Here is a 12,799-nt window from a genome sequence, read left to right as displayed (position 1 = left end):
GCTTAAGAAAGATTTTCCTCCGAGCTCCCTCAGGTAATACATCAGCGGGTGATGGGTTAATCAATAACTATAATGGATTAAGAACCACAGAAACACTCTGTGCTGAAAGTGAATCAAAGTAACCAGCATCTTAACAAGGGAAGCCAGACAGGAGCATGACTTCTGCCAGGGAAAGCCGGATAATAGTGACTTAGGGAGGAGAGAAAATAGCAGAAGAGCAAAGCTTCCTTCATTTTCAGAACAACGAATCAGGGTGTTCTGCTAAACTCTGACGTATTCCTATCAGTGGAGAAAGATGATCAGAAATGATGGGTTGAGCACTAATCAGACTGTACCTGAGGAATGTTTTGGCAACTGGTTGACATCTAGAAGTCTACACCTAGAGCAGATTGCAGCTGCCCTCAATATTATTATTATTAATGGGCATTATATTATAGGAGCACCCAGAGGCCATAGTCAAGATTAGAGTTCTAGTATGATTAATCATATGTGTTAAAGCAGCATCTAGAGACCCTAGGTGAGATCAAGACACTAACGAGCTGTGTGCTGTACAACCACAAATAAAGAGACAATCCCTGACCAAGACAGCTTAGGATCTAAGAGACCAAAACAGAAGAAGGGTTGGGGACAGAGATACAAGGCAAACGAATATGGGAAAAAATTGGCATGGCTTTGTTTGCTATCCGGGGTTCAAAAACATTTTTAAGGTAGAGGGAGAATGAAGAATGGCAGGGATTAAGTTGTTAGTTAACAGTGAATGAATAAAAGAAAGAAGGGAAGAGGGACAGTCACAGCTTATCACCTGCTGAGCCATGATTAGCAGGCAGCTGTTTTCTATGCATCACAACAGAGGTAAGTCTTAGTCTACACAAAGAAATTGCACCAGTTTGACTAAAGGTATTATGTTAAGCCTGTGCAACTCAGAGTGTGGACACACTGATACTGGGACAGCCTGAATTTGTGATTAAAATAAAATAAGTGAAGGTGTATTCCACCCCCATGCTGCACCTGCCAACTGGGTAATGCTGCCTGGAGGGGTTGGGGTTTCATTCCTGACCCATGTTGGCAACGTTCTGTTACTGGGTTGCCTTGTCCAACGGCAAAAGGGCCTGTCAATGAGATGGAGAAGCCAGACTCCTGTCATGCAGTGTGTTTTCAGTGAGGAGTGTGTGTGTGAATCCTATTTCAGCTCAGCCTGCAATTTGCTCATGTGAGATCCCTGACTAAAAACAGAGCAGTTAGAAGGCCAGGCTGAGTACAGTTCAAAAAGTGCAAAGAGAGCTGGGTGGAAAAGGGCCATCCATCAACCAGTGGAGGAGAGTTAGATTAGGAGTGAGACCTGGTGATGCCCAAAGCTTGTCTAATTTATCTTCTCTGTTCCCATGCAGCTCCTCTCTGTACTTTCTTCCAGAGAAACTATTATTAGACCCAAACAAAACCTACGTTAAACTGGTGTTAAAGTTAAGATACATAGCAGTAATTTAAGGTAAACTACCCAATAGGGATGCTGCAATTATCCTCAAACTAAGCATTATAAACTCAGGAAATTTGCAGTTAAGGTTAAATTAAAATAAATCCAACCAGGCTAAGGTATGGAAATGCACTATGAGAGCATCCAAACAACCTTAATGCTGCCCCATTTTGACATTATCAGAGGAAATAAAAATCCAATGGGTCTTTAAAAATCAATTTAATCTAACAAAACAAAAACTAACAAGCCTTAATCATAAACATATCCATTTCCATGGACTAAAGAGCAGAGTTAAGGTTTCTGCTAAAAGAGAAACTTCAGTGACTAAGAACAAGGAAAAATGAGTATTAATCCAAACTGTGTGTGTTCTAATGTAGCCTGTGCACACAATTTCAGTGCATTTTAACAATATGGAAGTTTGAAGGGTCTGTGACAGTGCAGAGTTAAGGGTGCGTTGGTGCCTAACTGCTTACTTTAGACTAACTAAATATAATGGAATCATCATCCTCTTAGCAACCCCTCCTTGTTTTTATCAATTTTAATAATAAAAAGTAAAATAATAAAAATAGCACCAATGTAATTCCCATGCACTCAAAGTAGTGCACAGGATAAACTGGTTCATCCTACATCCCTCTTGGATATGTTTTATTCATTTTAAAGATGGGAAACCTGACGCTGAGAAGTGAAGTGATTTGGTTTAAGTCACCCAGGGAGTCAATGATAGGGCTGGAAGCAGCTTTACATTTCATCCAACTGCTTGAAATAAGCTAATGATCCAACCATACAGCTAAATGCAGTATTCAATAGTAGACAGAAATAGTCTGGGTTCAGTTCTCATGGTTCGGGGTAGATGAGCCAGACCTGATGCAGAGAAGGGACCTGGAGGCAGAGCTGGGGCACACTCTAACCCTAAATCATCAATACCGTCCCGCTCAGCCCTGCTCATGGATCCACCTCTTTCCTTGCTTCTCCGTTTCCTATCCCCTCTTGCATCCACATCTTCCCTATTCCCCACCACCTTCCCCCAGACACATCTCTTCCCCTCTAATTTCCCCTTCCTCTGTACCAGTTTCTCTCCACCTCCAACTCCTGTCCCCGTTCCCACTCATCTTCCCCACCAGTCTCTTGCCCTCCCCCTCTCATTCCCCCCATCTTCTGTGCCCCTCTCTCCACTTACAATCCCTATGAACCTGCTTCTTCCCTATTTCCTCTCTCTTCCCCCATCTCCTCTCCACCTGCAACCAACTCCCCCATCCTGGTTGGGTTAAACTCAGTACTGAGGGTCTTGAACGAGGTAACACTCCTATGGGAGTAGGGGGTGCTCCAGACAGTGGAGATGCTCAAGAGAGCCCATCACAGAGGTTCTTAGGAGCTTTGGGCAAGGAGGCCCTTGGCCACTGCCCCCTGAGTATCTTAACTGCTGATCCTGCTGATGCATTGGATCCACAAGGTTCTTTCCCATCTGCAGTGTGAATCCACTTTGATGAAGTGGCTTCTCAGGCTGAGGCTGCTCTTGTGTCAAGTCCAAATATAGGCTCGTCTACATGGGCTTGTCCTAAATAGAACCAAGCCACCTTGCTTCATGCTTATGGTGGTTGAGTTGGAGTGAGCCTGCAGCAGCTGTGCCCAGCCCAGGGCTTGTTTTTGGGATAGTAACATCCATGTAACATACATTACCCTAAACTGCTGTGTGAACTCTCAACCTTAATTCCAGCTGAACAGTTCTTGTTTGGGAAGCTAATCTGGGTCCACAAATACTAAAATGCCTAATCATGCTGGGGAAGTTTGAGGAGTCTTGTTATTCTAGAACAGATTAATAGAGGCAAATAACCCAAATCCAACAGTAGGTGCTAGATTTCTTACAGGACCCATTTCCAATTAATTTTTAAACTAACACATTAACTTGTAAGTGCTGTGATTCTGGGGAGGATACACTGTATGTTTTCAATTAATCATCCTCCTACAAGAAAGCCGTCAGCTACCCAAAGACTCCTTTCTGACTAATAATTTTAACCATCTTCATTTTGCAAGGTAGCCCCTCTCACTGTGAACCTAGTTTAAATGAGAAATCCTGCCCTCAAATGCTCCATGTAAACAGAAAGTCAAGTTCTAATAGCCTCCATTCTGAACCATTACATCTCTTCCTAAGCAGTGGACAGTCTGAAAAGGTTTGAGACCTTGTTCAGACAAGGAAATCCCCAGTCCTGTTGTGGGTTGGCCCCTTTGTGATGTTGCTCTGGCCACTCACCAATGAGGGTCCAGTGAGCTGTGCTACCTTTAAGCAAGCACCATACACAGAGGGTGTAGGGAGTGGTCACACTGAGCTAGCTCACAGCTACTGAGGAATCCATCTCTTTTCCCTTTAGCAGCTGCCATCTTTTACTCCAGAATCCAAGACTTAATTATAAAAAACCCACCGACCAACCTAACTCTCTAGTTTGTAAGAAAACCTTCCAAATGTGCACCAAGGGTAAACCAACATAGTGATGGCTGCCTTAATCTGCAGATAGACCTGATATTTCAGGCTGAGAGGTGTAAATCTCAAGTGGCTGCTGATATCAAAGCCTAACAATAACTAAGCCTACTTAACTATTTATAAAAACACAACAGAAAGGAGAGAGATGATCAGTGTGATAATCTGTAATCTGGGAATGTCTTGTTTTGGTGTGATGAGTGGGCAGCGCTTTGGCGGTGGGCAGAGCTTCAGAGAGTTCATAACTTGTTTTCCCCCAATCTGAGCCCTGGATGCAGGCAGAACTTGTTACTACTACTTGCAGCAGTAATTTATCTGCTATCAGATGCAACAGAAAGTGGCTCCCGCCAGCCCACAACACCTCAAACACTGTGAATCCCAGTTGCTGTAGAGGGATTTCCACAGGGTGAGAGAGAAAGTAAGGCACAGAGCAGGCGCCTAACTAGCTTGTCCCCTTCTGCAGGTTTGTGCTCCTTTCTGCTCACAGAAGAAGTGGGGAGCATTTCAGCCTAATTAATCCTCAGATCATCTTGTGAAGAACGACCACCATTTAAAAGGTGAGGAAACAGAGACAGACAGGTGATGTGACTTTCCTAAAGGCTTGCAAGGGAGGTGGGAACAGAAACTAAAACTCCTGACTTCCAGTTTTGTGCTCTAACTACTCAATCATACTCCTTCCCTAAATTGCCCCTGCAACTTGATTATACATAAGGAATAGATGCATGAAGTTTGCCATTCCCAATCAGACCACTGGTTTATCAACTGGAAAGGAGCCACAACCCCCGGGAACAGAGGTAAAACTGCTGAGCCATCCTTGCTGAGAAAAAGGCTGGTACATCAGCAGTGCACAAAGCTTTTGCCTAGGGACTCCCATCTTGTCACTCTTAAATGTGATATTGAGAGGCTAAATTTGGAATCTATTGTGTGCTCTCTTCATAATCAAACCTATGGTTTCACTGAACACACCACAACTAATTCAGGGACTTCAATGATTCATTTTAGAAGACAATAGTCTCACAGTTAAAAGCTCAAATCTGTAAATTAGGATTCCTGGAGTTTATTCCTGACCCTGTAGTGTGACCTTGGGAAAAATCACTCAGATTCTCATTTTCAAAAGTGCCCCAATGGCACTTCTGCAGCTCTCTCTAACAAGGCACCCAAAACTGCAAGATTTTAAAAATTTAAGTCTCGGTGTCTTGGTACCTGTTTCCCTGGCTGTAAAATATGGATATTCATTCTCACTGCACCTCACCCAGATGCTTGATGGCTTAGTTCATCCAGGTTTGTAAAATGTTCTTGAGTCTCTTTGGTGGAAGGTGCTAGAGAGAGGGAAAGTAAAAAAAGTGTTCATATTTTTACTCTTCATAAGTTAGGTCTGGTGATCTGATCTGTCATTCCTGCTTTGTTAGCAATAGGCAGCACTCAGTTACTTCCAAACAACAGCCAGAGAAGAGCTGCATGCAGATGTAACGTGGAGTCTGCAGCACTCAGCCTACTGTCAATTTCACACCAATATTTTACTTTCTTCTACTATTATTTATTATTAATTTGTATTTATATTTAACACTAGTGCTTAGTCAGCGTCTAGCCCAGGCTAAACCATTATAAGGTTACTGTGAGAGAGAGGAAAGGAAATCAGTTAATATTAGAGCTTTGGGATGCCCATTTAATTACCTCAAATACTTTTTCTTTTCTCCCAATACAAAAAAACCCCCACATTATATTTAAGAGTACAGAACCTGCTGTAATAGGTCTGACCAGTGGTTCATTTTGTCTAGTGTCTTATCTCCAGCAATGGCTAATGACAGATGCTTCAGAGGAATTACTTTCCCATAAGAGAATTTTCCTTCTAACCCCCAAAATTTCATGGTTAGGTCCAACCCTTAAGCATAATTTCTTACCCACTCTATTCTAACTGTGGATGTTTTTATGATTTATATTTTGGTTTTATCCACTAAGCTTATGGTCTCAAACATAGATTGTCAGACTGAGTTCCACACGCACATTGTAAAAATAGACTTCCCTTCATGAATTTTAAGTTTCTTGCCTTTTAATGTAATTAAATGTCCCCTTGTTCTGGTATTATGAGAAAAAAATAAATAGGAGTACCTGATCTACTTTCTCTGTACTCTCTAAACTACAAATACCAAACTAAACAGCAATATAAACACCAATCTCTCTTCATGGGGCATTTTTTTCAGGCTTCTAATCATTTTCAGCACCTGTCTCTGAACAACCTCTATTTCTATTATGCCCCTTTTGAGATGAGGTGACACAGAACTGAGAGTTCCTGTTGAGGCCGTACCACTGATTTATATGATGGCTTTCTACTGTTTTCCATCCTATTTCTTATACAGTCTTATATTTTGCTTTATGTTAGTGTAAATGAGATGCCTGTCCAGTGTTCCCTTTCTGCTGGTGGTAAAATTAGTATAATTCACTGAAGAGTGTTCATAAATGTTCCAAGATGGGGGAAAAAAGGTACACGTGCATGCTGCGAATGAGAATGTTTCCCACAGCAGCGTGGGAAACACTGAATTTACTGCACCAATTCAAAAAGATTCAGTATTTCCACAAGGTTCCTAAGCCTAGGAGAGAGTTTGAACCCCAAAACAGATTTCAGGGATTCTTCCTTGTGCCTTCATGAGCACTGGTAGCTTCCATAGTCCTGTTGGCCAAAGCAATTAGTAAAATGTATTTTGCCTGGCATGAGGATCTTTGCCTTTAAGAGTCCAACAGGGATAGGAATGTTGCTGCAAATGGAGAGAACTCGTCTTCCATTCAGTCTCTGGACAGTGAGCAGTGTTCAGTCATAATGAAGGCTTTTCAGTGTACCACCTCCAAATCTTTTTCTATCAGGAAAGCCAGGAATCTGTAGATATGGAAGATAAGTCACCATGTCAGAACCAGCAAGAATTCCTTCCAGGCCACATTAACATGCACGTTACCAAGCTGACAACATTACCTCCTTCCCATCCCACTCTTCCTTCCGAGTCAGGACAGACCAAGTGCTTCAGCATGCTCCTAAGATGTGCCATCTTTTGAATGAAATGTACAAGTGAGGTCCTGACCACTTGCCTTATAGATCTTCTGGGGCTTTATGTAAGACTTGCAGTGTGAGCACTATTGTCCTAGCCAAATTCCAACTTGGTTTATTACATTGTTCCTTACTAAAGCCTTCTGCAATTTCAATTGTATACAGGAGACTTTGTTTCCTTTTCTAAACTGTAGTACACCATTACTGTGCTGTACTAAACAGCTGTTGTGTTCCACCCCAGAGATGGCTGCAATTTGCAGTAATTGACATAACAGCCTTTATCAAGTTGTGAAGCTCTGCGAAATCCATCAGCATGAAAAAAGCTGCAGTAAGGTATCGGCACTCATTTTTCTGCTGCATATGTGCAGAAAGTGCTTTTACAGCTAGTGCTTACACTGTGAGAATCAGTGATTACAAAGAAAGTCTATTCAAAACTACCACAAGCTTCCTTGCTTAATGGGATTTCAAAGAGATCTACACTGCAGAGTGCCTACAAACACACGCAATCCCATAACAGAAAGAGGTCCATGGTTCTTTAATCCTGTACTACGTAGCTGTCCTCGTGGCAGCATCTCATGTAGCTATCCACGAGATTATGGTTTAGGAGTCAGCTCATCCCTCCATCTACACATGGGCAGAGTTGAGGTGCTCACACAACAGGACATGCAGCCTCTCTCACTGCTCTGTCACAACAACCCCAGACAGTCAACCTACTGTATAAAAGCAGCATCAAAATATACGGTGGTGCCCAAACAAGAAAAATATCAGAACTGTCCAAAAGCAGTACATCTGAAAACAGGGGTGGGGGGCAAGGTAATTTAGACTTCACAATAAAACAGCCTGCTGGGGTTATACCCTACAATGGTAGACTGAAGCCTGGTCTAGGGAATTAGGTCAGTATAATTATGTTGCTCGAGGGTGTAAAAAATCCACACCTCTGAGCGACACAGTTAAAGCGACCTAACTCCTATTGTAGATAGTGCTAAGCTGACAGGAGAACTGTCCCATTGACCTAGCTACTGCTTCTTGGGGAGATGGATTACCTATGCCGATGGAAGAACCTCTTCTGTCAACACAGGTAGCATCTTCACTGAAGTGTTACTGCCACACAGCTGTAACAGTGCAGCTGTGCCACTGAACCATTCAAGCGTAGGCAAGCCTTGAGAAAGCCACAGATCTTAGCAGAAATGTCAATTTGCTGGAGAAGTGTAAGACTTAGGGCCTTTCAACTCAAAGAGCTTCACAAACTTACAGTGATAGACAAAGTGGAGGCATAGGGATCCCTTTGCCCATCACTAAAATCCGGTCAGCTCTGGAGTGAAACTAGGCAACTCTATACAACAGTTAAGAATAGCATATCCAATTAAAACCACAATGGGAAGCCACAGAGGCAAAACGTAATTATTAGAGTTCAAATGTAGAAGCACCCCAGGGCTACAAATCAAACTTTTGTCAAAAGTGCTATGGGATCCTTAAAACTGAGGTCTACCTCACTTGTAGTTGTTATATCTCAACTAAAAGATAGCACAACATCCCAGCACTACACTCGGGCGTTAGTTCACTATCGACTCAGAAGGCAGAATGCAGCAACCAGAATCAACAGCATATTTCCTAGAGCATCCTCTGTGTTCTGTGGAGGTTTCCCCACCAACGCCAGGTCAGTCTGACCACATTCTGAGATCTGACTGATGCTATGGCTGCAAGCTAAAGGCAAGATGCATATGCTAAGGCATGATTTAAAAAACCCCACAACATATGTTTAGGGTCTATTCTTCCATCCATGCTGAGGAGCGTTTTACCATGTAAATTCCTCAAAGCATGAGTGGGAAGAACAGATCCCATTGCAGAATATATGAAGCCCATTCATTATATATATAAGAAGCAGAACAAACACAACACTTGAGGGTGTACTGAAGCTCCTAAGTTCTTGTTGGGTTTGTTTCTCTACAATATGTATGTTGACTTGGTTAAGCTTCTGCGCTGTCAACAAGGGAGCAGATCAGAGTAGTTGGCAGTGGGTGTAATCTTTGGCCCTTGGCCATAAAGAATAGAACATTAATCTTCGGTTAGCCACTAAACCTATCATACACAATAATGTAATCTTGCATCATGGCTTTAAAACAACAAACAAACAAAAACAAGCTCCAGCATTAAGCTATTATCTTCATGGAACAGACATTCTCTTTTACCAAAGGAAAAAAGCCTTCCGGGATTGAAATAGGAGAGGAGAGATTTGGTTTAAAAAATTCAGATAAAAAGTTATCATGAAAAACTGAAATAATACACTTCCGGCCTTCATTTTTACTTTTTCTCCCGCCTTAAAAGGAAGAAAGCACTGTACAGTTTTTTAATATATGCATTTTTCTATGATGTTTGTTACTATGATATGCAACTATTTCACTAACATGAATGAATTAAACCTCACCATACTTCATAGGCGCCAACTCCATGGGTGCTCCGGGGCTGGAGCACCCACAGGAAAAATATAGTGGGTTGTCAGCACCCACCAGGAGCCCTGCTATCAGCTCTCACCGCCCCCCCCGCCCGCTGGCAGGCCCTACCGATCAACACCTCCCCCTCCGTCCCAACACCTACCGCGGATCAGCTGTTTTGCGGCATCAGGAGGCGCTGGTGGGATGGGGGGTGAGTGAGGGTGCAGCGCGCTCGTGGGAGGGGGTGGAACTGGGTGAGGAAGAGGCAGGGCGGGAAGAAGCAGGGCGGAGGTGGAGCATTGCGGGAAGGGGTGGAGTGGGGGCAGGACCTGGATGGAACCAGGGGGATTAGAAATTCAGTATCTATGCTACACTTCTCTGAGGTAGGTCAGTCCTGGGTTGTATTCTCAGCTCAGCCACTAGCCTACTAGGTGAGAAGTCACTCTCATAGGTGCTTCGGTCTCCCCAGCTGTAAAATGGGGATAAGGATACTACCCTGCCTTGTAATCACCTGATAGAAAGTGCTATTTAAGAGCAAGGTATTATTATTCCCCCTCATTTTACAGAGGGAAACACTGTGAGGCGCAGAAGGATGAAATGACTTGTCCTAGGTGGGAGAGTCCAGGTCCCAGATTCTACTTAGTGCTTCCAAAACTTTTTTTTATTAATTAGTTAAGCGTTCAGGGTCCAGTTAAGCTGGTACCATCCTGGCACTTCTCTATTAGTTCCACCAGCTGCAGCAGAAATTATCATTAAAAAATGTACATTGTTAGCCCTGGTTGTGAAGAAAACCTTTTGACTGTGATTCAAAATGGTGCCATGGGATTCTGCAGAAAACAGCCTGAAACAACAGCTCTGAGAGAGTTGCTAACTGAGCCCTCTTTCCTCTCAATTTCATCTGATTCCCAGTGGTGGCAATTTAAATGTCAATATTGTTAGTTATTTCACTGCTTATCATTTTATAGCCAAAACATCCAGATTGTGGGTAAAGCTTGTAAAAACTGGCACCATCTTTCCCATGCATCCAACTACCAATCATCACTAGCATTTGAACCACAATCTCCTATGTCTGGGCAACCAGGAGCCCATGTTTTAAAGGTCAGGGCCTTGTCAGCCAACAAAACCCACAGGTAGGATTGTACCAAAAAAAAAAAAAGCCACAGGGGAAAATCTACAGACCTGATTACCGTCTCGTGATAAGTATCTCTTCTCGATGACCTAGGGGATGCAATGAGAGAAAGAATTTAGCAGGTGTGGCATGTACATATCATCATAATGCGATTAACACTTTAAAGACATCAAAAATTGGGATACTCCATTCTCAAATGACAAATCCTGACTCCAGACTGCCTGTACTGGAGGATGCTGTGGAAGCAATACCCTCACTACAAGGGGCAAGAAGGAGCAGCTCATATTGCTCTACTGCAAATCCCTATCCCCGCCCCCTCCCTCAAAAAAAAAAATCCTGGCCGAATTCTGGTGTTTGTAAGAGAGAGTTGATCCCCTGGCTCCCCACTGCCATCTCCATCCCGTCCTCAGGGAGCACTAAGTGGCTTGATCAAAGCATTCCCACTTCCAATTTGGCTATTTCCAGATTTACCCTGACGTTTTCTCTCTGGGGAAGATGGGTGGGAAATAAAGCACAAAGTTTTATTCCCTGAGGTTTGTTTTAACCAGGAATAGCAGTGCTGGGCATCTACATTTAGCACTCACTTCAGTGCTAGCAAAGGGCAGCGCAACCCCACCAACCTGCACAGGGTCAATCGATATTTGCTAGCACGCTACAACACTTTAAATTTTAGTCCAGTTTCATTGTTCTAAGCAGATACCATGGTCAATGTTTCACACAGAATAACTGCTCTCAGGAAATTTCCAACACTGAAGAATAGCTACTCAATCCCCTCCCCCACCTAGAGGTTACAGAATTACAATCCCAGAAGTTATCAAATCTCAAGACATCAGTTGCAAAGTACACCTCTACCTTGATATAACGCTGTCCTCAGGAGCCAAAAAAAATCTTACCGTGTTATAGGTGAAACCGTGTCACATCGAACTTGCTTTGATCCACCAGAGTGCGCAGCCCCCCCCCCCCCCCCGCCCCAGAGTACTGCTTTTGTGTTATATAGGGTCGCGTTATATCGAGGCAGAGGTGTACATGAATGAGGAAAAAGACAGATGAAAATTAAGGCTGGGGAAAAGTCACAGGAGGCTGAATAGGAGGCCGTGAAATCCAAAAAGTCTGCTAGACTGAAGAGACCATTATTAAATATTTGCTCTCTACGCAGGTACTTATAGACTGTAATCAAGTCACCCCTTAACCTTCTATTTGTTGAGCTAACTAAATCAAGCTACTTGAGTCTAGTACTGTAAGACATATTTTCTAATCCTTTAATCAATCATTCTCTTATCTCTCTGAACTTTCTCCATCCTTCTTTGATTGTGGATACCAAAACAGAACACAGTATTCCAGCAGTGGTTGCACCAGAGCAAAATTCAGAGATAAAATAATCTCTCAGTCTTGAGATTCCTGCTTATGCAACCAAGGATTTGGCCACAGCATTGCACTGGGAGCTCGTGTTCAGCTCTTTATCCACCATGACCCCAAATTTTTTTCAGAGTCACTGCTTCTCAGAACAGAATTCCCCTACTGTAATTATGGCCCACAATTCCCTCTAATTTTTTACATCCACGTGCGGAATAAATTTTATATGCATCAATATGGAGGTGATGTGTGGCGGGGGGGGCAAGGGGTTCAGAGCGTGGGAGGGGGCTCAGGGGTAGGACAGAGAGTTAGGGTGTGTTGAGGGGTGTCAGAGCTCTGGCTGGGGGTGTGCGCTCTGGGGTGAGGCTGGAGATGAGGGGTTTGGGGTGGAAGCTGCTGGTGCAATGGGAGAGGCACTCTCCCTGGCTGCAGCAGTTCCAGGTCTGGGGCCAGGGCAGAGGTGCCTCTCCCCACTCCAGTCTAGACCCTTGTTGCTGCGCGCCTGCACGGCCCTTGATAGCCTGCTGTGCAACCGTGCAGATTAGAGGGAACTTAGGTGGTCTGTATTCTTTGTTCCTAAATATTTCCATTTAGCCCTCTAAAAATGCATAGTGTTTGCAGGCACTCAGATTACCAAGACATCTAGATCATGATGTATCAGTGACCTACCTTCTTCGTTATTTACCACTCCCCCAATTTTTGCTGCTGCTGCAGTGCTCCTGGCTCAAGGAGCAAAAGGCCAGAATCAGACATCAAAGCCAGACTCCAGCCCCCACACTCATTCTGTTTCCATGGGTGAATTTCAAGAAGCAGGGATGATTAGCAGGGTAGAACTAGCTAGGAGTCAGGCATTGTGCAGTAGGGACCGACAGAACATTTCCCATTCACCACTTAATTTTTTCAT

The 12,799-nt window shown here is 43.5% G+C and overlaps 1 protein-coding gene across 1 annotated transcript in view; it reads right to left on the bottom strand.

Annotated features, from left to right (window-relative positions):
• Positions 1-6,436: 6,436 nt before the first annotated feature.
• Positions 6,437-12,799, bottom strand: part of RABL3 (RAB, member of RAS oncogene family like 3) — a 45,031-nt gene continuing 38,668 nt past the window's right edge. The window contains exons 7-8 of the mRNA XM_032785910.1: positions 10,593-10,631; positions 6,437-6,816 (exon numbers count right to left, since the gene is read on the bottom strand). Coding sequence (XP_032641801.1) covers positions 6,751-6,816; positions 10,593-10,631 — 105 coding nt within the window. The 3' untranslated portion in view covers positions 6,437-6,750. The remainder of the gene's footprint in view (positions 6,817-10,592; positions 10,632-12,799) is intronic.

This window comes from Chelonoidis abingdonii, chromosome 1 (assembly GCF_003597395.2).
Source record: "Chelonoidis abingdonii isolate Lonesome George chromosome 1, CheloAbing_2.0, whole genome shotgun sequence".
NCBI lineage: Eukaryota > Metazoa > Chordata > Testudines > Testudinidae > Chelonoidis > Chelonoidis abingdonii.
This window is presented reverse-complemented; position numbering and strand designations above follow the sequence as displayed.